This window comes from Ziziphus jujuba, chromosome 12 (assembly GCF_031755915.1).
Source record: "Ziziphus jujuba cultivar Dongzao chromosome 12, ASM3175591v1".
Taxonomy (NCBI): domain Eukaryota; kingdom Viridiplantae; phylum Streptophyta; class Magnoliopsida; order Rosales; family Rhamnaceae; genus Ziziphus; species Ziziphus jujuba.
The window spans coordinates 2,191,230-2,217,538 of NC_083390.1; the positions used below are offsets into that span (position 1 = coordinate 2,191,230).

General features: G+C 33.3%; 2 protein-coding genes, 1 long non-coding RNA gene and 1 pseudogene across 27 annotated transcripts; 3 read left to right on the forward strand and 1 right to left on the reverse strand.

Annotated features, from left to right (window-relative positions):
* Nucleotides 1-1,024: 1,024 nt before the first annotated feature.
* Nucleotides 1,025-5,354, forward strand: LOC107428220 (uncharacterized). 24 transcript variants are annotated; one of them, XM_060813373.1, is made up of 5 exons: nt 1,025-1,888; nt 2,887-2,957; nt 3,066-4,384; nt 4,561-4,778; nt 5,156-5,293. In XM_060813373.1, exons 1-3 carry the CDS (start codon nt 1,086-1,088, stop codon nt 3,230-3,232), a joined length of 1,041 nt encoding a protein of 346 aa, XP_060669356.1. In that variant the 5' UTR covers nt 1,025-1,085; the 3' UTR covers nt 3,233-4,384; nt 4,561-4,778; nt 5,156-5,293. The 24 variants fall into 24 exon arrangements, with proteins under 24 accessions (XP_060669356.1, XP_060669355.1, XP_060669353.1 ...); XM_060813372.1 differs by having other exon boundaries at nt 4,565-4,778; XM_060813370.1 differs by having other exon boundaries at nt 3,066-4,673; nt 5,156-5,295.
* Nucleotides 5,355-5,623: 269 nt separating this feature from the next.
* LOC132800251 (putative disease resistance protein At3g14460) lies at nt 5,624-6,906 on the forward strand (annotated as a pseudogene).
* Nucleotides 6,907-17,174: 10,268 nt separating this feature from the next.
* LOC107428226 (putative disease resistance RPP13-like protein 1) lies at nt 17,175-23,509 on the forward strand. The gene is given in 4 exon segments (XM_048462989.2): nt 17,175-18,569; nt 18,572-21,390; nt 22,290-22,457; nt 23,048-23,509. Coding segments are annotated over 2 exon segments (3,111 nt in total). The 5' UTR covers nt 17,175-17,578; the 3' UTR covers nt 20,692-21,390; nt 22,290-22,457; nt 23,048-23,509.
* On the reverse strand, nt 20,207-24,996 carry LOC125418718 (uncharacterized). 2 transcript variants are annotated; one of them, XR_009635241.1, is made up of 3 exons: nt 24,475-24,933; nt 23,917-24,039; nt 20,207-20,343 (listed from the first exon to the last, which is right to left on the reverse strand). It is a non-coding gene; the product is annotated as an uncharacterized LOC125418718 (long non-coding RNA). The 2 variants fall into 2 exon arrangements; XR_007237721.2 differs by lacking the exon at nt 20,207-20,343 and having other exon boundaries at nt 23,668-24,039; nt 24,475-24,996.
* Between the last annotated feature and the right edge of the window lie 1,313 nt (nt 24,997-26,309).

Sequence of the window (26,309 nt, forward strand, 5' to 3'; positions counted from 1 at the left end):
ATTAAATAATTATTGAAAAGTCACTTAAAATAATTGGAGAAACCTCCATAATCATGTATATCATATCTTATAAATTCTACTATCAAAATTATTTTTTTCGAATTCGCAACGTGCTTTTCAAAAGTAAGATGTTGTCATTAATTTAGCCTTTGGAGCCTTATTAGACAGGTACCATACTTCTAGTAACTAAACTAAACTTAAAAGTCTTTATTTGAAAATTAAATTTAATTTAGACCACTTAAATTTTTTATAATTACAGTTAAGTCCATATATTTGAAAAACAGTCATTAATCCTCATTTAATTTTATTTATTTATCAAAACAAAAACCATATATCAAATTTTAGCAAAAGGGTTAAAAAAAAGGTTGAAAGTTAAAATTTTATAATCAAATAATATTATAAAAATAGAATTTTAATTTTAAACATTTAAAATTAGCTTTTAGAAAATGACAAAAACGATGTTAAATATAATTTTTAAAAGTATAACTTGGAATAAAATTAAGGGAAAATAAAAGTGTCTAAATAAAATTTTTTTTTAATGGGATGTTTGGGAAGTGTCAAAGTTGAGAGGAAAATTGATTTTTGGAATTTAATTTTTTGATAATTATTTTTTCTGTTGATCTATTTAGTAAGTAATAAGAAAGTTAAGAATGATAAATAATTAAATTTAATATTTTATAATAAATTAAAGATAAATATGTATTTTAAAAAAAGTTTAAAACTATTTTTTTTGAGATTTTTAGAATGACACTTATATAGATGGGAATAAATTTTCAACATATTTTTCTATATTGATGGGAATCTAATTTTCTAGATCACACTTTTCCATTTTACAGTAAATATTCAAATAAAAAAATTATTATTTTTTCAAAAAAATTACATTTTCACTAATCTTATAAACATACCGTAGATAAATAATAAAACTGTGTTGCAATTAATTTCCAAGTAAATAATTTATAAAACAAGAAATCGTAAAACTGCAAATATACAAGTATAAATACGATGAAAATGAAAAAAAAAAAAAGAATTGTAATTTATTTTTATTTGATTTCCCCTCTGCCTTCTTCTTGCTAACATTCGTATCAATGTCTGTTCTCTTCCATTCCTCTCCATCTATTTTCTTCACTCCTACATGCTCGTTCAAACCCAAAACCCCTTCTTTTTCTTCTTCCTCCAAACCACCCCTCTCTATAACAGCAACAATCCCAGCAGCTAGAGATAGAGTCATAGACTTTGGAAAATACAAGGGAAGAATGCTAGGTACCCTTCCTGCACGCTACCTCAAATGGGTCTCCAAGAATCTCAGAGCCCGTGACTTCGAAGAGTGGGCAAAGCTAGCTGACCATGTCCTCCAAGACCCTGTTTACCAAGACCGTATAGAGTGGGAATTGGCCCAAAATGTATTGAATGGTAATTCATCATCTTCTTCTTCTTCAGGAAACTTGAGTGCTGTTGCCGAGTTGTTGGAAATCAGTGAGAGGTTTGGTTGGGATAACAATGACAAGGTTGGATGGAGCAGAGTCAATTTTGAGCTTTTGGGTACCTCTAAAGGGGGTAGAATTCCAAGACTTTGTAAAGATGGAGGCAAAAAAGAGATGGGAAAGGAAATGGGTAGGAAAGTTGAGGTTTTTCCTGAAGGTGGAGAGAAGAGAAGAGAGAGAAGGGAGAGATTAAGGGTGAGGAGGGAGGTGGGGAAGGAGGGGAAGTTGGGAATTGTGGAGAATGATGGGGGTGTAGTTAGAAATTCAGGGATTGGTGAGGAGAAAGAGGAGGTGAGGTATAAGAGAGACAATGAGGATGACAAAGATGGAATGGTGGAGAATTGGAAGAACCCATTTCCTGGACGTGAAGCTCTTTTGAAGAAGGTGCTCAATCAAAAAAGATACTTGTAATTTTTCCTTTCCTTTTTATTTTGGATTATTTTTTCATGCGTGAATTTTGAGTAATTTGTAACTTAAAAATTTGTCAATATAAGTTGGATTAGAGCTGTTAATGTCTCGAATATTCAAATAATAAACAAAACTACATTGACATATTTCATATAGTGAAGATCAGTATATTTAGACCATAATCCCAAGAATAAAAGGATCATAAAGCAACATTGATATGTTCCAGCAATGTAAAGTAGCTTAACAGTGAGGCAAAGGAGTCTGGATGTTGGCCATTTTTGTTCACATTGGTAAGAAAACAAATAATACATATGACTAAACCATTGAAGAAAAAACAAAGTAAAAAGTTAGTAGAAATAAATTATTAGAAGCTTAATGCAATTCCATTTCCTGATGAAGAGCACCGTGTCAGCAAGTTCCCCATTTTCATCCCATGCATCTCTCTGTATGTGTCAAAAGACCAATTACATTTTAATGGTTGTGTCCCAAACAGATGAATATATGAATGGCTTTGTTCCAGACACATGAATACATAGCCTGATTACTAGTGGGGACTCTGAATTGCCATTCTGAAGCAAAAAAGAAGAAAAAAGAAGAAACAAAAGAGAAACAAAAGTAGTTTTCTCTTTTGCATCATTGGGATTATTAAAAGTTAAAGTTCCATATAATGAATTGTTTTTCTTTAGCTTTCTTAAAGCAGATTAGCTGTGTGGGAATGAATGAATGGAAATTGCTAATTGTGGGGGGCCACATATTATAGTACAGTAACAATCTTGTAATTAGGCTAAAAATAATAATAAATAAAATAGTTTTCCCTGGGTTTTTGGTAGATCCGCCCCTGCAAGCAAGCCATGTTTTTCAATGTCCAACAATGAATAGCTGTAGAAGAAGTGAGCAATGGGTGGAAATATCCATTCCATTTTCTTACGCAGAACTCAAAAAAATCAAGTGCTACCGGTTCTCAGGTTAATATTAGCTTTCTTTCATTCCCTCTTAGGTGTGTGCAAATGAAAAAGAATTCATGGTCACAACATTGTTGGTGCAGCTTTTCTGTCTGCTACATTTCAGGTGCTCTTTGACAGGATGGCTTCTCGTGAGTGGACTACCTGCGTGGAAAGAAATTCAATCATGATCTGCTTAAGAAACTGAAGATTATGTTATTATCTGTTAATGCAGTGCTTAGTGATGCAGAGGAGAAGCAAATAAGAAACCAGGCAGTGAAGGAGTGGCTGAACGAGATTGAAGATGCGTCCTCAATGTGGATGATCTCTTGGATGAGATTGCAACTGATGCTTTGCAATTCAAGTTGGAAGCTGAATCTAGAGCTGGCACTAGTAAGGTAAGTAACATTATCCCTACTTCTCTGAATTCCTACAATCCAGATATGGAGACCAAGATGGAGGAGATCCTTGAGAGACTAGAATTCATTGTAAAACAGAAAGATCTCATTGGTCTCAAAGAGGGGGTTGGTGAGAAACCAACACCGAGAATACCAACTACATCCTTGATAGAAGAAACCGAGGTTTATGGTAGAGATGGTGATAAGGAGGCCATAATCAAGCTGTTGGTAACAGGTGATGTGGGTTGCAATATGTATCTCTGATTCCAATAGTGGGCATGGCTGCGGTTGGCAAGACCACCCTTGCCTAATTAGTGTACAATGATGACAAGGTTAAGGAGAACTTTGAGCTTAAATCTTGGGTTTGTGTTACTGAAGACTTGATATTTTTACAATAACAAAAACGCTTCTTTCTGCAATAACTTCTTACTCTTGTGAGAACACAGACTTGGATTTACTTCGCATAAGGGTGAACGAGGGGCTAATGGGAAAGAAATTCTTGATTTTTTTGGATGATGTGTGGAATGAAAACTACGTTAATTGTGACAACCTGATTAAAACTTTCAAAGATGGTGCTCAAGGAAGCAAGATTCTTGTAACAGCATGCATTGAAAGTTCTGCATAGATCATGTGCACTGTTCCAAACCATTATCTTGAACACTTAAAAGATGAATATTGCTGGTAACTAGTTGCGAAGCATGCATTTGACAATGGACATTGTTGTGCATATCCAATCTTGGAAACAATTGGTAGAAAAGTTGTCAAGAAGTGCAGGGGCTTGCCCTTAGCTACAAAAACACTTGGAGGGCTTTTGCGCTCTAAAGTAGATGTTGGAGAATGGGAAAAAGATATTAGAGTGGGATTTGGGATTTCTCAGATAACGAGAGCAATATTCTACCAGCTTTGAGGCAAGTCACTGCTCTCTTCCCTCAAACTTAAAGCAATGCTTTGCCTTTGTTCAGCTTTTCCCAAGTATTGCTTTCACTACTTATCTGATGAAATAATGAATCATGTAATCTTGAAGTTGAGGTGTTTGAGAGTATTAAAGTTTTCTGGCTGTAAAAATTTGAAGCAGTTACCTGAATCAATTGGTGAATTAAGGCATCTTCACTACCTTGACCTGCCTAGCACTCCAATTACTAGGTTACCTGACTCTGTACGTTGTACAATTTACAGTCATTAAATTTATTTTTTTACATTAAAATGGCTGCCTCAGGCTATGCATACCCTCCTCCCATCTTTGAAATTCTTGAAGATATGTGATTGTTCATCATTGTTGGAGTTTCATTATGAAACTGGTCTACGTTCTAATTTGGGTAAACTTGTGGTCAGAAAGTGCTGTACACAGGTTGCAAATGGAATGAAGTGGAATTTGCAAAGCCGCCAAGGTCTAACACACTTTAGAATCGGTGATGAACATTGTATGGAATCCTTTCCAGAGTAAGGTTTGCTACCTATCACTCTTACCTCTTTTGAGATGGATAAGCTTCTAATCAACAGTGAGTTGATTTAATGAGATGCGTGCAAACAAGTATCTAAATGCCTTCTAGGTAAGGCATCTTCATAAATTTAGCTATTTATTTTGGATATTATATTTATAATTTATTCTCTGTTAGCAATTGCTATTTTTTTTTTATTGTTTTAATTTGGTAGTTGTGTTCATTTCCATTTCTTTTTTTACTGTAAATGCACTGAAAAGTTCTCTAAATTTAGAGCGGAATTTAACTCATTCTCTCTCTGGGTTTGAAAACAGAGGAGCAAGGCCACCATGATGGCTTGTTGGTTCCATCATTTCTCCACCACACCAATATTTCTTCTTTGGAATGGATTGAATAGGATTTTAGTTATTGTTATTATTATTTTATTACTTTATGCTAGAATATGCATGTTGGTCCTCCACCAATATGTCTCTTTTTCTGTAGTGCAGATTTGCAGCACTGGAGAAATTGTGGACTGTTAGGCTGAAAGAAAGGGTAAAAGCAATGGGGGGTGAAGATGCTGAGGAGAAGCAGATCACCAACCTAGATGTCAAGCAGTGGCTGGACGAGCTTGAAGATGCTTCCCTTGATGCAGATGATCTCCTGGATGAGATTGCAACTGGCCTCACAACCTTCCATGTTTAACAAAGCTTAAAATTTATGAAAGTGAGGTTCTCCTTTCGTCACTGCCAAGGACTCCAGCAATCCATAAGTTGAATTTAGGCAAGTGTGAAAAGCTACAGCTACAAGAACTGCCACAAACAATGGAATGGATTTCAATTGGTGGATGTCATGGTGTAGAATCATTTATCGATATATTAAGGGAAAGCCCAAGTAGGTGTCATCTTCAATAGCTGGGTATTCACGATTGTTCATCCCCAATTACATTTCCTACCACATGTTTGCCAACTACCTTGACAGAATTAAAAATCATGGACTGTGAGAAACTAGAATTCCCAATGCACCACTCACTCAAAACCTCATCCATTCAAAAGGTTTCTATAATTAATAGTTGTGGTGGTTCTGGCTCACTTAAATTCTTTCCCCTGGATTTCTTTCCAAACCTCAAGGATCTTGAAATTACGAGTGGAAAAATTTAGAATCTCTCACGTTGTCGGATGGGCAGTTATGCCAGAACCTAACAACTCTGAGAATTGGTGGCCCCATTTTCATATCTTTTCCAAAAGGAGGATTACATGCCCCAAATCTGATTCAGCTTGATGTTCAAGGTTGCAAGAAACTAAAGATGCTGCCAGAACAAATGCATAACTTCCTTCCATCTTTGCAATATTTGTTCATCCCCAATTACATTTCCTACCGCATGTTTGCCAACTACCTTGACAGAATTAAAAATCATGGACTGTGAGAAACTAGAATTCCCAATGCACCACTCATTCAAAACCTCATCCATTCAAAAGGTTTCTATAATTAATAGTTGTGGTGGTTCTGGCTCACTTAAATTCTTTCCCATGGATTTCTTTCCAAACCTCAAGGATCTTGAAATTACGAGTGTAAAAATTTAGAATCTCTCACGTTGTCGGATGGGCAGTTATGCCAGAACCTAACAACTCTGAGAATTGGTGGCCCCATTTTCATATCTTTTCCAAAAGGAGGATTGCATGCTCCAAATCTGATTCAGCTTGATGTTCAAGGTTGCAAGAAACTAAAGATGCTGCCAGAACAAATGCATAACTTCCTTCCATCTTTGCAATATTTATGGATCTCTGACCGTCCAGAAGTGGAGTCATTTCCTGAAGGTGGTCTGCCCTCTAATCTGGGTCAGCTTGATATTTGGGGCTGCTCTAAGCTGATTGCTGACCGAATGAAGTGGAATTTGCAAAAACTCCAAGCTCTTAGACACTTTACGATTGATGAGCATGAAAGTGAAAGTGCAGGTGTGGAATCGTTTCCGGAGGGGTTGCTGCCTTCCACTCTTCCTTCTCTGAGCATCAGGATTGGGAGTCTTAAGAGACTGGACATAAAGGGGCTTCAACAACTCACCTCACTCGCTTCTTTATTTATCGAAAACTGCTCTCAATTACACAAGTTGCCAGAAGAAGGGCTACCTACCTCTCTTACTCATTTATATATTAATGGATGTCCATTGCTGAAAGAAACATGCCAGAAGGAGAAAGGGCAAGACTGGGCCAAGATTTCTCACATCCCCATCATTGTAATTGACGGCGAGGTTATTTGCTAAGGGAATGACTATTGCAAGTTGCATGCATCGTAGGTTGGTAACGTATTTTCATATTGTTTGTAGCTTTAAATAGTATTATTGTCTCTAATATGTCAATTCGCTAGTATTTGTTCCGTATATTTTCCATAACTGTCTGTGCTCAGAATTTTTTTTTTTTAAAATTTCCGTAACCCATACATATTCTTTGTACTCTCCTATTCCTAGAACAGAGGCAAACCACTGCTTCTAGTTCTAACTCATTTCTCTTTTCTTTTCCCCTCTCTCTTCCATTTCTATTGTTATTGTTATCTTATTTTTTCTTTTTGCTTCTTTGTTATCTTTTACTTTCTAGTTTGGTTCGGGTCTTCATTCTCCAGAAAATTTTCACTTCTCCCATTTTCTTTTATTTTTTTATTTTTTATTTTTGTTATTTTTCTGTTTCCCTCTGTACAAAGCGTTAGGGGATTGACAATTTTTAGCTTCACCTGCTTGTTTCTTGATTATTAAGTTGAGAAAGTCCACTAAGTCAAAAAAATTTCACCACCATCTTCTTATTAATTTATCTAGTTCTTTAATAATTTTAACCTTTTTTTTTTCCTCTAATATTATTTTTTAAGTTTTCACCATACCATCCATGATGGGTTTTCCAACTTTCTTAACATTTTTGAATTTTGGTAACCATCGTGTATCCATTTATTTGTTTATAGAGATTGTTGATGTTCAAAAAAACTAGACAAAGCATGTTAACCAAGCATTCGTCTCTGAGAAGTTAGTGCTAGACATATTTCTGGGTTTAAATTTGTTGTGCGTGAGTGGCATTTGAATTCTAAGCATTAGAGCTGTGGCCTGAGGGAAATCTTCTATCTTAGGGTGTCATTACTTTTTCTATATATATAGTTCATCAATATTGTACTAATGATAGTCTCTCCATATCCCTATTATTGATGTAAAGCATTTCCAATTTTCCACCATATGTTTTCATTCTACTGAGCATTTCTTAATTGTGGATTTGGCATGGTCTTTCTGTTTCCATTTTGCAAAATTTAATTTATTTGATAGTTGATATTTGATAGGTTTCAACTCTTCAAATTCCTTGCTGTCAGGTCTTACTGCAGTCGATGGCGGGCCTCTTCTTTTGCTGGCAACACTTTTTTTCTCCTAGAGATTTACTTCCTGTTGCAAAAAACCAGCTATTTTTGTGGTTGGTGCTGAGGTTACAATTACACGGATGGAGGAAGCATTGCAGTGGCTGGATCTTTTCCTGCAAGCTGATGTACAGGTGAATAATTTGATAAAAAAGTTGATTTTTTTTAAGATACCGTGTATTTCTGTTTAATACTATTTAACGATATTGTTGATATTTTAGATACTCAGATAAAAACCTTCAAACCAACTTTCTTTGAATGATTAAGATCTGAAGTTAAGCACTGCTCTGTATTGCTTTCCCAGAACATGCTTATGGATATTTTTACATATATGTATAAATATATATATATATATGTATGGATCGGATTATATGGCCAACTTAAATTCTGTATTAGTAGTGCCGAAGGATTTTTGGCTGCTGATAACATAATACTGAAACCTTAATGTGATGTGCCATAATCTTTTAAAAATATTTCTCATATTGTTACTCTGCAATTTCTCCTCTGATATGTTAATTTTGCTAGGCATGTCCTAGTTTTAGGTCTTCTAAATTTTTCTCTTTTTCTTTCCATTTGAATTGCAGTTCAATATATTTGGGGTTTCTTTGAATGTTGTCCTTTCTTCTTTTGAATGAATTGGATGGTAGTTTAGATATATTTTTTTTATATATGCTTAAATATGCATGTTCATCCTCCATCAATATGTCTTCTCTGTGTTGCAGAGTTGCAGTGTCGGAGAAATTGTGCACTGTTAGGTTGAATCAAAGGGTAAAAGCAATGGGGTGGCATTTTCTTTGGTTCCACATTCATCTTTTTAACTCCTTTTTCATTTTCATGCATTTTGATGTGTAAACTTTTCAAGCTTATGAAGTTCTAAACATATTTTTGAAAGTATCTATTTTTGTATAGAATTTCCGAGTAATTTGCATTTCTTAACGTATATTTTTAGCAGTTTAATACATTCTGATTTAAATGGAACCTCATTCATTAAATTGAAATTGATTTTTATTTTTTCAGTAAATTTTGAAATTTAGAATGATGGCTAGGCTTTTGTCATGTTCATCGGTCAATTAAAGTAGATTTTAGTTAATGAAACTGTTTCCTTACTGAAGAAAAAATTAATCTTTTTCGTATTCCATGTCAATTTTTTTTCCAATTCAGAACTCCAAATCTAAGAACTTCAATTTTTTATCTGCCCATCGTGTAATAGTTTCCACAGGTAAAAGAGAATTTCAGAATTTTGAAGGCCAACGAGGATTATTTGAGGTCTTATAAATTTTGAATATTTTTAAATAGTTCAAGCTGTACGTGGTTGGCCTTAACTCACGTAAACAAAAATGCGGATAAAATTTATTATATTTCCATTACACAGTAGGGTTGAGAGTACATATCTTACTTGTATCTTCATGATAACAAAAGCTGAAACGCTGTGGAAATTGCCTATTTTGACTGCTCCATGGATCATTCGCTCAGTGCCTATGAAGCATTATTGTATTTCATTCAGTTTTCTTTGGTGTGTGTGTTCTGTTATGGAATACTGTATAAAAACATTTTTTTCATCTACGAAAAATTAGAAAATAGTAAAAGTTAAAGTAATTACCTCTTTGACTAGGGAAAACCAAAAACTTTTGTCAACTAGCTTCTAATAGTTGTGTTTATAAAGCGTCCCACCACCATGACCAACACTTGGTGTTGTTTATTGTTTGATAAGAAAGCTTCTTGTGAGTTAAGAATTTGAAAATAACATTGTTGTCTTTCAATGCATATGGAAAAACCAACCAGACACTCACCAAGATAAAGTTTTTCTTTTTCAATTATTTTTATATTAGAACATTATTAATCATTTCCTGCAGGATGTTTTCCCAGTACCCTGACAGAACTAGAATTCAAGAAATGTAAGAAATTATTATTCCATTTCACCATTCACTATTTACTTTGGATTTCTGTCTGTCTGTATATTAACAAGTGTGGCAAACTTCATAGTCTGTGAATGTCAAATGGGCTTGACTACAGCCTAACATCTCTATCACATCTGTTCATCCATGGCTGTCCTACGGGTGGTTTGGATGCCCCCAGTCTGACTCATCTTTCAATTTTAGCTTGTAAGAATCTTAAGTGGCTGCCTCAGGCAAGGCATACCCATCTCCCATCTTTGCAATTCTTGAGGATATGTGATTGTCCACCGTTGGAGTTTCATTACAAAACCAGTCTACCTTCTAATTTGGGTAAACTTATGGTCAGAAATGCTCCACACTCATTTCAGACCGAAGTAAGTGGAATCTGCAAAGCCACCAACCTCTAACACACTTTAGAATTGGTGATGAACATTGAGTGGAATCCTTCCCAGAGGAGGATTTGCTACCCGTCACTCTTACCTGTCTTGAGATGCATAAACTTCCATGTCTTAAAAGCCTGAACATAAAGGAGCTTCAACAACTCACCTCTCTCACAAAAAGCTGTACATCTATTCATGTCCATAATTACAGAAGGTGCCAGAATAAGGGCTTCCAAAGTTTCTTGCTTCTTTACATATCTATGGATGGCAAGAAAAGAAAGATGCCAAAGGAAGAAAGGCCAAGATTGGAACAAGATTTCTCACATCCCCATGATTCTAATCAACAGTGAGTTGATTTAATGAATTACGTGTGGACAAAGTATCTAAACGCCTTGTAGGGAAGCTATCTTAATAATTTTAACTATTTATTTTGGATTTTATTTTTATAATTTATTGTCCCTTAGCAATAGCTATTTTGTGTTTTTGTTTTTTGTTTTTTCTGTAATTTATGTTCATTTCCTCCTTTTTTTTTTTTTTTTTTTTTGGGTGGGGGCCTGTAAATGCACTGAATAGTTCTCTATATTTAATTTACAGCAGAATTTACTCCATTTCTCTCTACGGGAACTGAAAACATAAGAGCAGGGCCACCGTGATGGCTTCTTTATTCTTTCACTTCTCCAAACCAATATTTCTTCTTTTCAATGAATTGAATAGGATTTTAGCGTTATATATGTATATACATGTACGTATACGCTTGAACATGCATGTTGGTCCTTCATCTACATGTCTTTCCTGTATTGCAGACTTGCAGTATTGGATAAATTTTGCACCATTAGGCCGTGATGCGGATGACAACTGCTTTGGTTCACCAATCTTCTTTTCATTCCTTTTTCCTTTCCATACATGTCAGATGTCTGAACTTTTCAAGCATATGAAGTCGTAAACACCATTTTTTGAGCTATCTATATATAGAATCTAACTGCACATCCAGCACTGGAAGTACTTGGCAGAAAAATTGTCAAGAAATGCAAGGGGCTTTCCTGTAGCTGCGAAGATGCCTGGAGGCCCCTACGCTCTTCTTAAATGTTGAGGAATGGGAAAACATATTAGAGAGTGAGATTTGGGATCTGTCGGATAACGAGAGCAATATTCTACCTGCTTTCAGGTTGAGCGACCACCATCTTCCTTCACACCTAAAGCGATGTTTTGCATTTTGTTCATTATTCCACGAGGACTACACATTTCGAAGGCATCAACTGGTCTTGTTGTGGATGGCAGAAAATTTTTGCAGCAATCCAAAAGAAATAAGAAAATGGAAGATGTAGGTGATAGATATTTTATTGTGTTAGTGTCGAGGTCATTTTTTCAGCGATCAAGTAATGAAATAGAAACTTGCTTTGTCATGCAAGATCTACTAACTCATTTTTTCAGAGATCAAGTAATGAAATGGAATCTTGCTTTGTCATGCTTTGTGTAATATACGGTATATTTGATATATATATATATATATATATATATATATATATAATATTATTGTCTTTTTTTAAGTTTTATAATTATTTTTTATTTTAAAAAATAGAGTTTTTATCCTAATAGGTTAACCTATAAGTATATTTCAATTTTATTAGGAAATTGAAAAATAAATATTTAAGGGTATTTATTTTATTTTGGTTTTATAAAAAGGAAAAAAATATATATATATTTATTTTACTTTCACGTTGTTTTCAATTTTGCGACGCTAGGTTATCGGGTAAGTCTTCTTTTTCTTTTCTTCTTTTTCTTCTAACCCTAAAAGCTACTAGGATTAATATTAAGGGCTTTGGATCTTAATTTAGGATTTTCGTATTCATTTAAGATTGTTAGTGGATCCAGTATTTTTGAAGATTTTGAAATTTCTAAATAATTTTGGAGCATAGGAAGGAAGATCCTAAATCTTTGAAGTGATCCAGGGTGGTTTTTCTGATCCTTTTATGTTATGTGATATTTTTTGAGATGTTTTGGGATTATAGAAGTATTGATTAAGATTGAATTGAAGAATTATTATTGAAAGCCTAATCTGGAATTTATTTGGGATTTGTACAGAGTAAATGTTCGAATTTATTTAAAATATTTAAAGGTTTCTTTTGGCACTAAACCTTTTATAAATAAAAACAGACATGCTTATGAATCCGTATAAATTTATTTGGGTTGATTTTGATCTGTTTTCAATTTATTATGAAATTTTGAATTTATGCATTCTGTCTGGTTTTTATATGCGGCTGCAATATGGTTTGTATGTAAAAATTTTAAAATAGATTCAAACGAAATTATTTTTATCTTAAAATTTGTACACTTTATCCTATATCTGTCTAATAGTACTATAAAAAACTCAGCTTCAAATTCTTTATATTTTTGCCATGGAAATTTTCTAAATTATCTATACTCAGCCATATGAATTTATTTTTTGGTCCGGTTAGTAAATAATAAAATTCGATTTAAAATAGTTTTCGATCTTTATTTGACCTAATAATTTTTATATAGAATTATTAATATATATAGTTAAATTCTGTAAAATATTACTACTTTTGGAAATGTATTTTATTTTTAATGAATTTTTGTATAGATGGGTTTTCTTGTGAAATGCTGATTTTCAGTTTTTGTCAATTACTTACTAAATTTAATTCAACCATGTTTTTGACCTTTGTTTGGCTTTTAAAATTTTATATGAGTATATATAAATGTATAGTTTTAATCTGTAAAATTTCAATGGATAAAAAATTTCATAAAATAGAAACAATTTGAGCATTGAATGAAAATTTATGAAAATCTAATAATTTCAGTATTTTCTTTGTTAACTTTTTCAATGAGTTTTGAATAATTTTTCATTATTATTTTATGAAATTGTTTTAATCACAGTCACTTATGCTTGTGTTTAGCATCTCCATAATTTGATTAGATGATTTCGTTTGAATAAGGAATTGAATTCTTGTTTAGAGAATGTTTATGAATTAATAAGTTTTTATTCGAATTTTGGTGATTTTATCTTGTTCTAAATTTATGGTTTTAATATTTGGGGCTTAGGCTATTATGATCTAATGGTATCAACTCTTATTCATTTAGTTTGAATATAAAAGCTTGATTTTGGAATTTATACATAAGATATTTGTGGTATATGATAGTTCCGTATTATACTTATAAGAGAATGTTGGTTCATTTATAGGTTGTTAATCTTTTGTGGACTTTGCTGATTAAGATAAGTTACTGGACTTTTTAAAATTGAAAACATAGCAAATATGTACTTATGTTATTGATTTATTTATGTTTTTCTATAAGTTTATGTTTTATAAAATATATATGTATTGTACGAAGAAATTATTGGATTATTGATATATGTACTTTTGCTCTAGTTGTTGGTACTTAGTAGGCATTATGTGATACGTTATGATATATTTTCGGGTATTGATATGAATCCTATAAGGGTATTTCTCTAGTGATTTATGGTTCTTTACCTTCGGGTTTAGACGTATTGTTTCATGTGGGAGGACCTAATGATGATTACAGTAGGGGTATGACTTATATCTTCGGATATGAGTGTTTGTTTTTAAAATTTATGTTCCCCACGTGTTACTTTCTCACACTCGAGTTTATATAGATTACCGACAGGTAATATTATGTTATGTCAGGTCCTATTAGGTAGTTAACAATTAGAGTTTAAAAGAAAATTATGTTTACTTTATTAAAGATTATTTTTTGAATTTTTATTTGCGATCATTTTAAGTATTTTTTTATTTTATATTTATGAAAAATCCAGTAGTTTGCTGAGTTTTATACTCATTATTTATTATTATGGTTCAGATACATCGTAGTTTTAAGGTAGCTGGATTTGGCATGATAATGGTGTTTAGTTGTTTTTATTTTTATATTAGTTACTTGAATGAACTTTTGGATGTTGGAGTTGATTTTTGTTCATTTTCTTTGGAGATATTTTAAATAGTATTTACAAGTAATGTTTGGAGAGTTTTTTTTATGTTCCACACTATAAGTTTTATTAATGTTTTAAGTATGTCTTTTATCACATTTCAAGTACTTTAGACTTGGGGTGTGACACTTTAACAAGTAATGAAATAGAATCTTGTTATTATTACTATTTTTTAAAATGTATATTCATGTTTATATTATTAAGTTTTTTTTAGAGATATTGCTGAACTTTTAGAGATTTAGAAAAAAAACCTACTAAACAAACTTTCATTAAACAGTACTAATGATTCAAAGAGAGATAGGGGCAGATTGGAAAATCACTTCTCTTATCCCCACCCTTTGAATCCTCTGACAGTCTGCTGCCAAATTGACGTGGTGTTATGTGCATCATTATACTCCTCACATGCCCTGTAATAGTTATGTAACAAATTCCCAAGTATTTCAATTATTTTTTACTGCTAAAGATTGGTATTATTTCCCGTTATTTATTTATTTCTCTAAATATCAATAGTCTCTACATTCTCCATTCCCTCTCCAATTCTGAAAACAGAGAGGCAGCCTCCGCCTCTGCTTCAGTTCTCTGCTTTTCCCTTCTGTCTTCCTTCTTATTTTGATTATATTCTTCTTTTTGTTTGTTAACTTTTGTTTTCTGACCTGAATTGACATTTCTTTCTTCCTGAACTTTTACTTTTCTATTCTTTTTTTCTCCTTAATTGTTAGCAAATTGTATACTTGTTGCTTCAATTGCTTTTCATTAATTTTTTTTTGGTTGCATTAACCCCAATAAACTCCACCACCATCCTCTTATTGATTTATTTAGCCATTTTTCTAAAATGTTGAATTACTTCTTTCTCAACCTTATCTGTAACTTAGGCTCTAAAATTTCAACTTCTATCATTCCTTTCCTGTAGCATGAATGTATTCTCAATTTGGATGGTTTTTCCAAACTTTCTGAAAATGTTTGAATTTGTGTAACATCACAAATGATAATTATAATATTTGTTGACAATGTATTAAATTATTTACCAATAGAGATTGGACAAAACGTACTAACCAAGCATCTGCGGATTAATTAATAGACTCTATGCAGCCCTTTGAGCTATTTCATTCTTTTAATGATAATTAACCAAAACATCTGATGTTCTATTCGTCTTTTCTTTCTGTTTTCGAATGTTTTACAATCTCATACATTTTATGGTTTTTAGAAAACCTTGCCGTTCAAGTTTACTGCAGTATATGTGGTTTCCTCATTGGTTTAGCCATTTTTTTTTTTTTTCAATCTCAATGTTGTACTTTCTTTTTTTGATATCCAGGACACTCGTACGGTTTATGTGAATGAATTATTTTTAGTTATAATAAAATATGGTTGTTGATCCTCATCTAATTTTGTGTGTCGCACTATTGGAGAAATTGTGCCCTGTTTGCTGAATCAAGGGTGAAAATACAATGGAATGACATCTGTTTGGTTCCACCTTTTTCTTTCTAATTTCTTTTCTATTCGCTGATCATTTTTACATGTGTTTGTATGGGTTTACTGAGCTATCTATATATACTCATAGCATAGGCAAGGATCAAGTTGTATGAAGTTGTTAATGCATTTTTACTGATTTAATAGATTTTGAGGTTAGATATAGAACCTCATTCCATTAAATTTAAATTCAATCCTTTATAATAAATTTGGAAATTCAGTACAACGAATAGGTTTTATAGATATTCAATGAGACATCAAAATCAATTGTTGTTCCTGTTGAATAATTTAAAATACTCGAATATTTTTTTATGATCAAATAATTGCTACAACAAATATTAGAAAATCCAACAAAAACTTAAAAGGAACATTTTTAATTTTTCAAAAGTGTGAGGAATCAGTAACTGGTGCTTTTGTAGCTATATACCTTCTACTATTAATGTGTTAAGAGTTTTCATTGACATCCTAGACATTGTCTCTTTAAAGAAAGATTTTTTTTAAATTATTTTTATATCTAATCCATATTACTGCTACATTTATAATTAATTGAATTACTTTTTATATAATGACTAGGTTTTGCTACATATTCATTGAGACATTGAGAAAATTTTTTCTGTAATTTAATACATTAATAACTCAAATACCCAGATGAAAAAAGAAAAAAATGCACTCAAATATTTAATTTTTAGTTTATTAGGTTATGCATTTTTGTATTTTAAAAAAAATATTACGAAGCAACTTTTGGATTTATCAGTACCAAATTATGTAGGCATCCTTAAACTTTTGATGTACATTGATAGTCCTTTCTCTGCTTTTTTCTGGATGCATGATCAAGTTAAAGATGATGTTTGCAAGAAAAAAGGTCTGCCTACCTCTCTTACTTCTTTAAGCATTCATTCATGTCCTATTCTCAAAGGTGCCGAAGATTGAAAGGAGAAGACCTAATGTGACATAATGTTTGCAATATCTGTTATACTGATGTCAAGCATTTCCGATGCTCTTTGTTGCAGCTCTTCTCATGCCTTGCCAAAAGGTATTTACTATATGACGGAATATATATATATATATATATATACATATTTTTATTATTTTTGATAAATTGAGATAAAAAAAAAAAAAAAAAAAACGTCTCACCGTTAAACTTTTAAATTCAGAATTAAAGATGATCATTAGTGGTTATAATCAATTAAATTGTGACAGAGAGATATGAACTACAAAAATATATATATATATATATATATATATAATTATCCAGTCATGACATTTAAATTTTATAAAATAAGAATATATTAGAAAAGAATCAAATGGAATGAAAATGGTCAATTTACAATGTAAATATACATATTTTCTCCCTCTTGAACAGTATACTAATAGTTTCATGTGACGACCACGTTAAAAGCGAAAAAAAAAAAAAAAAAAAAAAAAAAAAAAAAAAAAAAAAAAAAACACAAACCATTGAACAAAAGACAACAAATAAGTGGGTAATGGTTATCATCAAATATCATCTTCTTTGAAGCAGTCGTACGAAACAGAGAAAATAGAGAAGAAAACACAAACTAAAAACTTTATTTCGCATCAACAAACAGCTCGAAGTTTCTTTATAGTAATTGTGTTTCTTTATTATTTTATCAAGTCTATTGGTCCATCACAATGACCGACCAATCAATGAAATCCAAAGAGCATCTACTATTTGTTGATACGTAACCATAAGACACGGTAAGAAAAGAAAGAATTGATAAGTAGACACGCAATTACAAAACTAATAGAGTGAAATACTGGTTCTTTCCATTCCAATTAGTTTTCTGTTTTCATTCTATCCCTGTTCTGCAAATTTATTCTGAAAAGAACATGGCTGCTTCATTGGTGGGTGGAGCCTTCCTCTCTGCTACCCTTCAGGTGGTGTTTGATAGGCTGGCTTCTCAAGATGTAGTGGACTACCTTCGAGGAAAAAAACTCAACGATGAGCTCATCAACAATTTGAAAACTGTATTATCAGCTGTTAATGCAGTGCTCGATGATGCTGAGGACAAGCAGATCACCAATCCAAATGTCAAGCAGTGGTTGGACGAGCTTGAAGATGCTTCATATGATGCAGATGATCTTTTGGATGAGATTACAACTGATGTTTTGCAATCTAAGTTGGAAGCTGGATCAGGAACTTCCAACTCAAGTAAGTCAATAATAAACTTCTTTTCCAGTTCACTTAATATATATGATCGAAAAACGAAGAACAAGCTGGAGAAGATTCTTAAAAGGTTGAAATTTCTAGAAGAACGAATATATGTGCTTGGTCTCAACACCGGGGTTGGTGAGAAACCATTACCAAGACCACCAACAACATCTTTGATTGAAGAAGCTGAGGTCTTCGGTAGAGATGGGGATAAGGAGGCCATAATCAAGTTGTTGCTAACAGATGGTGGTGGTGGCAATAAGATAGGTGTGATTCCAATAAAAGGTATGGGTGGGGTTGGCAAAAATACCCTTGCTCAATTAGTATACAACCATGACCAAGTTAAGGAGCACTTTGAGCTCAAATCATGGGTTTGTGTTTCTGAGGAGTTTGATATTTATAAAGTAACAAAAACAATCCTCAGTGCAGTAGCTAATTCTGAATCTTATGATAACACAGACTTGGATTCGCTTCAAATCAAGTTGAAAGAGTTGTTAGCGGGGAAGAAATTCTTGATTGTTTTGGATGATGTGTGGAATGAGAATTATGTTAAGTGGGAGAACATGTGTAAACCTTTTAAAAATGGGGCTCAAGGAAGCAAGATTCTTGTAACAACACGCAATGAAAGTGTTGCACAAATAATGAGAACTGTTCCTACTCAGAATCTTGAACACTTAAAGATGAAGATTGCTGGAAACTATTTCAAAAGCATGTATTTCCCAATGAAAATTTTACTGCACATCCAACACTGGAAATAATAGGCAGAAAAATTGTCAAGAAGTGCAAGGGTTTGCCTTTAGCTGCAAAAACACTTGGAGGCCTCTTGCGCTCAACAGTAAATGTTGAGAAATGGGAAAGAATATCAGAAAGTGAGATTTGGGATCTGTCGGATAATGAGAGCAATATTCTTCCGGCTTTGAGGTTAAGTTACCACTATCTTCCCTCACACCTAAAGCGATGTTTTGCTTTTTGTTCAATATTCCCCAAGGACTACAGATTTCAAAAGCATGAACTGGTTTTATTGTGGATGGCAGAAAACTTTGTGCAGCAATCAAAAAGAAATAAGAGAATGGAAGATGTTGGCGATGAATATTTTAACGAGTTGGTGTCAAGGTCATTTTTTCAAAGATCAAGTAATGAAATAGAGTCTTGCTTCTTCATGCATGATCTTATTCATGATTTAGCTAAATATGTATCCAGGAATTACTGTGTGACATTAGCAGATGGCAACTCAGAGGAAGCTCTGATGGTGAAGGTGCGCCATCTGGCTATTGGAAGGTCAACTCCCATAGCAAGATTCGATTCTATTTTTGAAGCAGCTTATTTGCGTACCCTTTTACCAACACATACATTTTCATTTGACTACATATCCGGTGAAGTAGTGAATCATGTAATCTTGAAGTTGAAGTGTTTGAGAATATTATCCTTGTCTGGTTGTAGAAAATTGAAGAAATTGCCTGAATCAATTGGCGAACAAAAGCATCTTCGCCACCTTGACCTTTCTGGCACTTCAATCGAAAGCTTGCCTGAATCTGTTTGTATGTTATATAATTTGCAAACATTGAAGTTATCAAGCTGTAGTAACCTCATTGAGTTACCTAAAGATATTCATCATCTCATTAACTTACGACTTCTTGATATTAGATGGTGTGGTAAACTAGAGAAGATGCCAAGACATGTAAGTAAATTGAAAAGTCTCCAAACGTTGAGTACTTTCGTTGTGGGAAGAGATAATGCAGCCAATATAGGAGAGTTGAGGGAGCTTCAAGATCTTCATGGAAGACTTTCCCTTCTCAAATTAAATAATGTTTCAAGGGCCAAGGATGCATTGGAAGCCAAGTTGATGGACAAGAAGTATCTTGAAGAATTGGATTTGGCATGGAAAGATGATACTAATGATTCAAAGCATGACAGAGAAGTACTTGAAAATCTATCCCCTCATACGAAATTGAAAAGGCTTTCCGTTTATGGATATGGAGGTACAACATTCCCAAATTGGTTGGGGGGCCATTCTTTCTGCAACATAGTATTTATAATGCTTAGCAATTGCAAATATTGCAACTGTTTACCACCACTTGGACAGTTGCCCTCCCTCAAAACTCTTTACATTGAACAACTCAGTGGAGTGGTAAGTGTGGGTGCTGAGTTCTATGGTTCTTCTGAAAGAAAGCCATTTGCATCATTGAAATTCTTAAGCTTCAGTAAAATGTCAAACTGGGAAGAATGGTCGTCGACTGAAGTTGAAGATGAAGAAGTCTTCCCTCAGCTCCAAGAACTAGAAATAAGAGAATGCCACAGGTTGATGAATGTTGATTGGCCTCGCAGCCTTCCTCGTCTAACAGAGCTTAGAATTTTTGGGAAGGTTCTTGTTCCGTCACTCCCAAGCACTCCGGCAATCCGTAAGGTTGAGTTAGGCAAGTGTGAAAAGTTACAGCTGCAGGAACTGTCACAAACAGTGGAATGGTTTACAATTGGAGGAAGTCATGGTATAGAATTGTTTACAGATATATTAAGGAAAAGCCAGACTCGCCATCATCTTCAACATCTGGGTATTCACAATTGTTCATCCCTAGTTACATTTCCTACTGCATGTTTGCCAACAACCTTGAAAGAACTAGTACTCTACTTTTGTGAGAAATTAGAATTCCCAATGCACCACTCGCTCAAAACATCATCCATTCAAAAGGTTTTTATAATTAATAGTTTTGGTTGTTCTGGCTACTTAAATTCTTTCCTCTGGATTTCATTCCCAACCTCAAGGATCTTGTTATTAAAGGGTGTAAAAATTTAGAATCTCTCACCATATCTGATGGGCAGTTATGCCAGAACCTAACAACTCTGACCATTGGTGGCCTCAATTTCATATCTTTTCCAAAAGGAGGGTTGCCTGCCCCCAATCTGATTAGTTTTGGAGTTAAAGGTTGCAAGAAACTAAAAATGCTACCTGAACAAATGCATAACTTGCTTCCATCTTTGCAAGAATTTTACATATCTGACTGTCCAGAGCTGGAGTCATTTCCTGAAGGCGGTCTGCCCTCTAATCTAAGCAGACTTGATGTTAGAAAGTGCTCTAAACTCATTGCTGGGAGAATGAAGTGGAATTTGCAAACACTCCAAGCTCTTACACGTTTTGCAATTGAAGATCATGAAGGTTCAGGTGTGGAATCGTTTCCTGAGGAGGGTTTGCTACCTCGGAATCTTACCTGTCTTCATATATTTGGACTGAAAAGTCTTAACAGACTGGACATAAAGGGGCTTCAACAACTCACCTCTCTTACAACCCTCGTTATCCAACACTGTCCTCAATTATACAAGTTGCCCGAAGAGGGGCTGCCTACTTCTCTTACTTCTTTATCTATTTCTGAATGTCCTATCCTCAAACAAAGGTGCCAGATGGAGAAAATTTCTGAAATCCGTGTAATTGAAATCGATGACGACTAAATTTGAGGAGTCAAATGAAAGAGTGCCACACTATTGCAAGCGGTCGGAGGTTGGTAACATATTGGAACAAACCAAATTATTATTCTATCTCCCTACTTTATTTATTGTCTCTAATGTATATATTCCTAGTTTTTTCTATAGTTTTGTTCAGAATCGTTTTATTCCATAATTACAAAGACTTTTACCCTCAGCAGTGCAAATTCTCATTCTCTCTCCAATCCCATAAACAGAACTAGTCATTGCTTCTGGTTCAGATCTCGGTTTTTCCGTTCTATAATTTTTATTTTTTTTAAATAAAAATAAAAAAGATATTAGAAGGGTAGAGATTGAAATTCTTCAACAGCAATAAGGATTTAGTTTTAACAAATTAACAATTTGTTGCTTCACTTGCTTGTTTCTTGAGTATTCAGTTGTGAAAGTCCATTTTTCGTCTAATATTACTGATGTTTTCACTCTATTTTCCATGAAAGGTTTTCCAACTTTCTTAACATTTTTTCAAAAATTTGGTCAACTATGTATTCAATTATTTGCTTATAGAGATTGCTGATGCTCAAAAAATCTGGACACAGTCTGCTAACTGAGCTTTTGTTGATTGATTAATTGACTTAGAAGTCATCTAGCTGTTAATGCTAGACATATTCACGGGTTTAAACTTGTTGTGCATGCAATTCTTAGTAGCATTGAACTTTTGTTAAATGTTAGTAGTACTTGGACCTGTGGGGGAAATCTTCTTAGGGATCATTAGTTTGATATTTATATAGTTGGTAATAGTTTCCATTTACTAATGTTAATGGAAAGTATTTCCACAATATATTTTCATTACTAAAAGCATATCTTAATTGTAGGTTTCATATATATATATATATATATATGTATGTTCTTGTTCTTTTTCTTCTTAAATTTAATGTATCTGGTAGGTTTCAACTCAACACAAGTTTTGTGGTTCAGGTCTGTCTGCTGTACATTGGGTCGTTTCTCTGTTGTTTACACTTTCTTCTCCTGAGATTCAATGCGTGCTGCACATAAACTAGTTATGTTTTCAGTTAATGCTGAGGGTACAATTATTTGGCTTGAGGACTGTAGTGGCTGGATCCTTTCCTACAAGGTGATGTGCAGGTGAATAACTAATAAAAAGATTGATTTTTTTTTTTTTTTTAATGTATACTCATGTTAATATTATTTAGATTTTAGAGATATTGTTAATCTTTTTAAAAGATTTAGAAAAAGCCTACAAACCAAACTTCCGTTGAATGATTACGATCAAAATTGGAGCAATCCTCTGTATTACTTTCCCTACACATATTTATGCATTTAAACTACTTAAGGATCCAATTATATGGAGTACATAAATTCTGTGTTAGTAGAACCAAAGGATCTTTGGATATATACTAGGTCATTTCAACTGCTGATAATATAATATTGAAGCCTTAATGTGACATAATATTTGCAATCTCTCTCATACTCATATTGCTTCTCTACAGCTTCTACTCTTATATCTTCATTCTATTAAGCATCTCTTAGTTTTAGGTCTTGTGTGTTTGTCTTTTTGTCTCCATTTTAATTACAGTTTAATGCATTTGGGGTTTCAATGAATGTTGTCCTTTCTTCTTTTGAATGAATTGAATGGGTTTTTAGTTACTTTTTGATATATGCTTGAATATTCATGTTGATCCTTCATCTATAATATATCTTTTGCTGTATTGCAGAGTTACAGTATAGGAGAAATTGTCGACTTTTAGGCTGAATCAAAGAAAAAAGCAAATGGGGGTCCATGTGCTTTGGTTCCACATACTTCTTTCTAATTCCTTTTTCCTTTCCATGCATGTAGATGTCTAAACTTTCAAGCATATGAAGATATAAACATAGTATGTTACATACAAACTTCACTGGAAATTTCTCATATCCCAACTAAATTTTTCTATCAAATTCCAAGGTAATAGTCTGTCTCCTAGGAGTCTGACTTCCTTATTTGGCCATGATAGAATTGATACTGAAACAGGTGTGCTAGCACTTAAAAATACAGAGCATTGTAATTGCAAAAAAGTTTTGTGCTAAGCATATCTTTTAGTTGTAGGTTTGGTATGTTCTTTTTCATTTTCTTGTTTTTGTTTTCATAGTACAATTTTATGTAATCTGATAGGGTTCAATTCAACACTAATTTTGCTGCATAGGTCTTACTGGAGAAAACCTGCTAATCAAACTTTTGTTGAATGATTAAAATTGAAATAAAGCAATCCTCTGTATTAATTTCTCTATCCATATTTATCGTTTTCTCAACTTATGGATCCAAGTATATGGAGTAAATAAATTCTAAGTTAGTACTGCATTAAAATGGCAGGTTAGGTTTTACTTGAATAAGAGCGTTTAGACAAGCCAGCACACAGCAAAATGAATAAATCAAAAACAGTTGTCATACCCTATTATATAAAATACGGAAAGTATAAAGGCATCCAAAATACCATGCTTAAATATATGTATAAACGCCATGCCTTTCAAAGTCTGGTATGCATTCTTCCATCAAAGCTACAATGTAATACACTACATGATATGCATTCAAAGTAGCAAGAAGACTCACCTCAATATTATGGCATTGGATGAACAAATATAGGCAAAGTAAGATGATAATCTGAGTTTAATGCAGATCTCAGCATCAAAACCCTGGCTGATAATTCTTCAAATTGACCATCATAAAGAAGTACTGAGATAGAGAGAGACACACACACATACAGAGCAAGGTAACTAAGTAGCACTTGCCAAAAATGTCTGAAAATTAATAAAATTTAAAAATCCATCATAATAAGTTTCTCAAAGCCTTCAACCTAAAAGTGATAAATCGCTAAAAGGTTGTTTATTTTTAAACAATAAATAATAGACAACCATATTTGTTATACGCTTTTTGTATATGCAGCAACACCAATATAAGTTTCAAAACCAATATGACAAAAACATTGTGAAAGACTTTGTATAGCTTCTAAAGTTTGAAACTTTTCTTCTTCTTCTAGTTTTTTGTTTTTTTTTTCTTTTTTCTTCCTCTTTCAATCAAATTACCATATTACCATATCCTAGAGGGAGATTTCCTTTTTGCTTAGACACTCTCAAAACACAACTGTGGATCACAAAGAAAACGCTTAACCTTAGACGTCTGAGAGTTCTGCCCTGGAAACGAGGATACATTTCAGCCTTGAACTTCATTCCGGAAATCCTTGCTTCTTCTTCTTCTTCTTCTCTACCTTCTTCATCCTTCCACATCCATGTCTGTTCTCTTCCATTCCTCACAATTTTCACTCACCAAGTGCTCTTTCAAACCCAAAACCCCTTCTTTTTTCTTTTTCTTCTTCTTCCAAACCACCGGTCTCAGTAACAGTAACAATCCCAAAGCAGCTAGAGACAAAGACATAGACTTTGGAAAGAAATAGTAAAATACAAAGGAAGAATGCTAGGAAGTAGGTAGCTGGGACCCTTCCTTCGAGCTACCTCAAATGGGTCTCCAAGAATCCTAGAGCCCGTGGACTTTGAAGACCTGGCTAAGCTGGCCATGTCCTCCAGAATCCTGTTTGCGCAGACCATGGAGTGGGAATTGGCCCACAATGTTTTGAATGGTAATGAGAATATATATTTTTTATTTTATTTTATTTATTTAGTTATTTTTTTTCAGTTTCTCATTTATTAGCTATGAGTAATTATAAGATAAAATTTTCTTAAAAAATAAATTAGATCAGAGCCGTTAACTTTGCTTGAAGTTGTTTCATATTATTTTATGCAATTCACTCGTGCAATTCAAACAATGATTATAAGCTGCATTTGACAGATTTGGTATAGTTTCATTTTCATGATCAATATATTTAGAAATTGAAAGATTTTTTACATCAATATCCTCACTTTAAGAAAATTTACAATTCGCTTTTGTATTTCACATTCATCATTTAAATCTTTTAAATTTATTTATTTATTTTATTTTTTTACCAATGCTTCCTAACTTTAATTTGTTTTCCACATTTCCACGTTGTCATGTGATTCGCACATGGACCCTTAATGTAAGGGTAGAATAAAAAATTTGAAAAAAAAAAAAATTATTCTCTTTATCTTTTGTTTTATCTGATCAGTGTGCTTCCAAAAAACTTCTCATGGTGCCTGGACATGATACATTAGAGAGGCAAACCATTAATGCCTTTTCAATACTGTCTTCCAGTTCCGGGGAGAATTCGCAAAACTCCGTTTCCATGGAGAATTGAATGGAGTTTTTCTTCTGGAACTATATGGTGGAAGGCAAATTATTTTTATTTTTATTTTTAATTTTGTGGGTGTTAAAATTTTTGAAATGACAGTCGGAGATTGAGAAAGTTGAAAAAAGTGGAAGGGGATGATGATGAAATGCCGATTGTACCCTTGAGTTAACGGCACACATGCGGGTCACGTGCCACTTAACGTTAAAAATGGGACGGAATCAACATAAGAGGGTATTAATGCAAAAGAAGCTCTAATTTTCAAGAATGCAGACAAGTGAACGTTACGTATAGAATGCAAATTGGAAATTTTTTAAACTTTTAGGGGATATTAGCATAAAAAATTCTAAATTAAACCCAAAATTAAAAGGAATGAAAACATTATTTATAAGTCTCAACAAATGTAGAGTTGCTCAACAGTTAGCAAAGGATTCTACAAAACTTGTGGTGGGTGGATGTCAGTTGATCAATGCAGCTCTTAGGAGCATCTGATTTTTGTCAGCTCTTTCTGGTATTAGTTTCGTTAGCTGATGTTGATGTAGAATACCATCCTATAGACTTAAAAGAACGGTGCCAGAAGGAGAAAGTGCAATACTGGGTGCTGCTTCGATGACAAGTACACAGGGATTACATGACTTTGATAGGTGCCGAGAATAAGGAACCACTTTCTATCAGATTAAGAAAGAGCTTCCGAGAATTCATTACTCGTTGCAGCTACAGCAACAAGATTTCTCACATCCCTCAA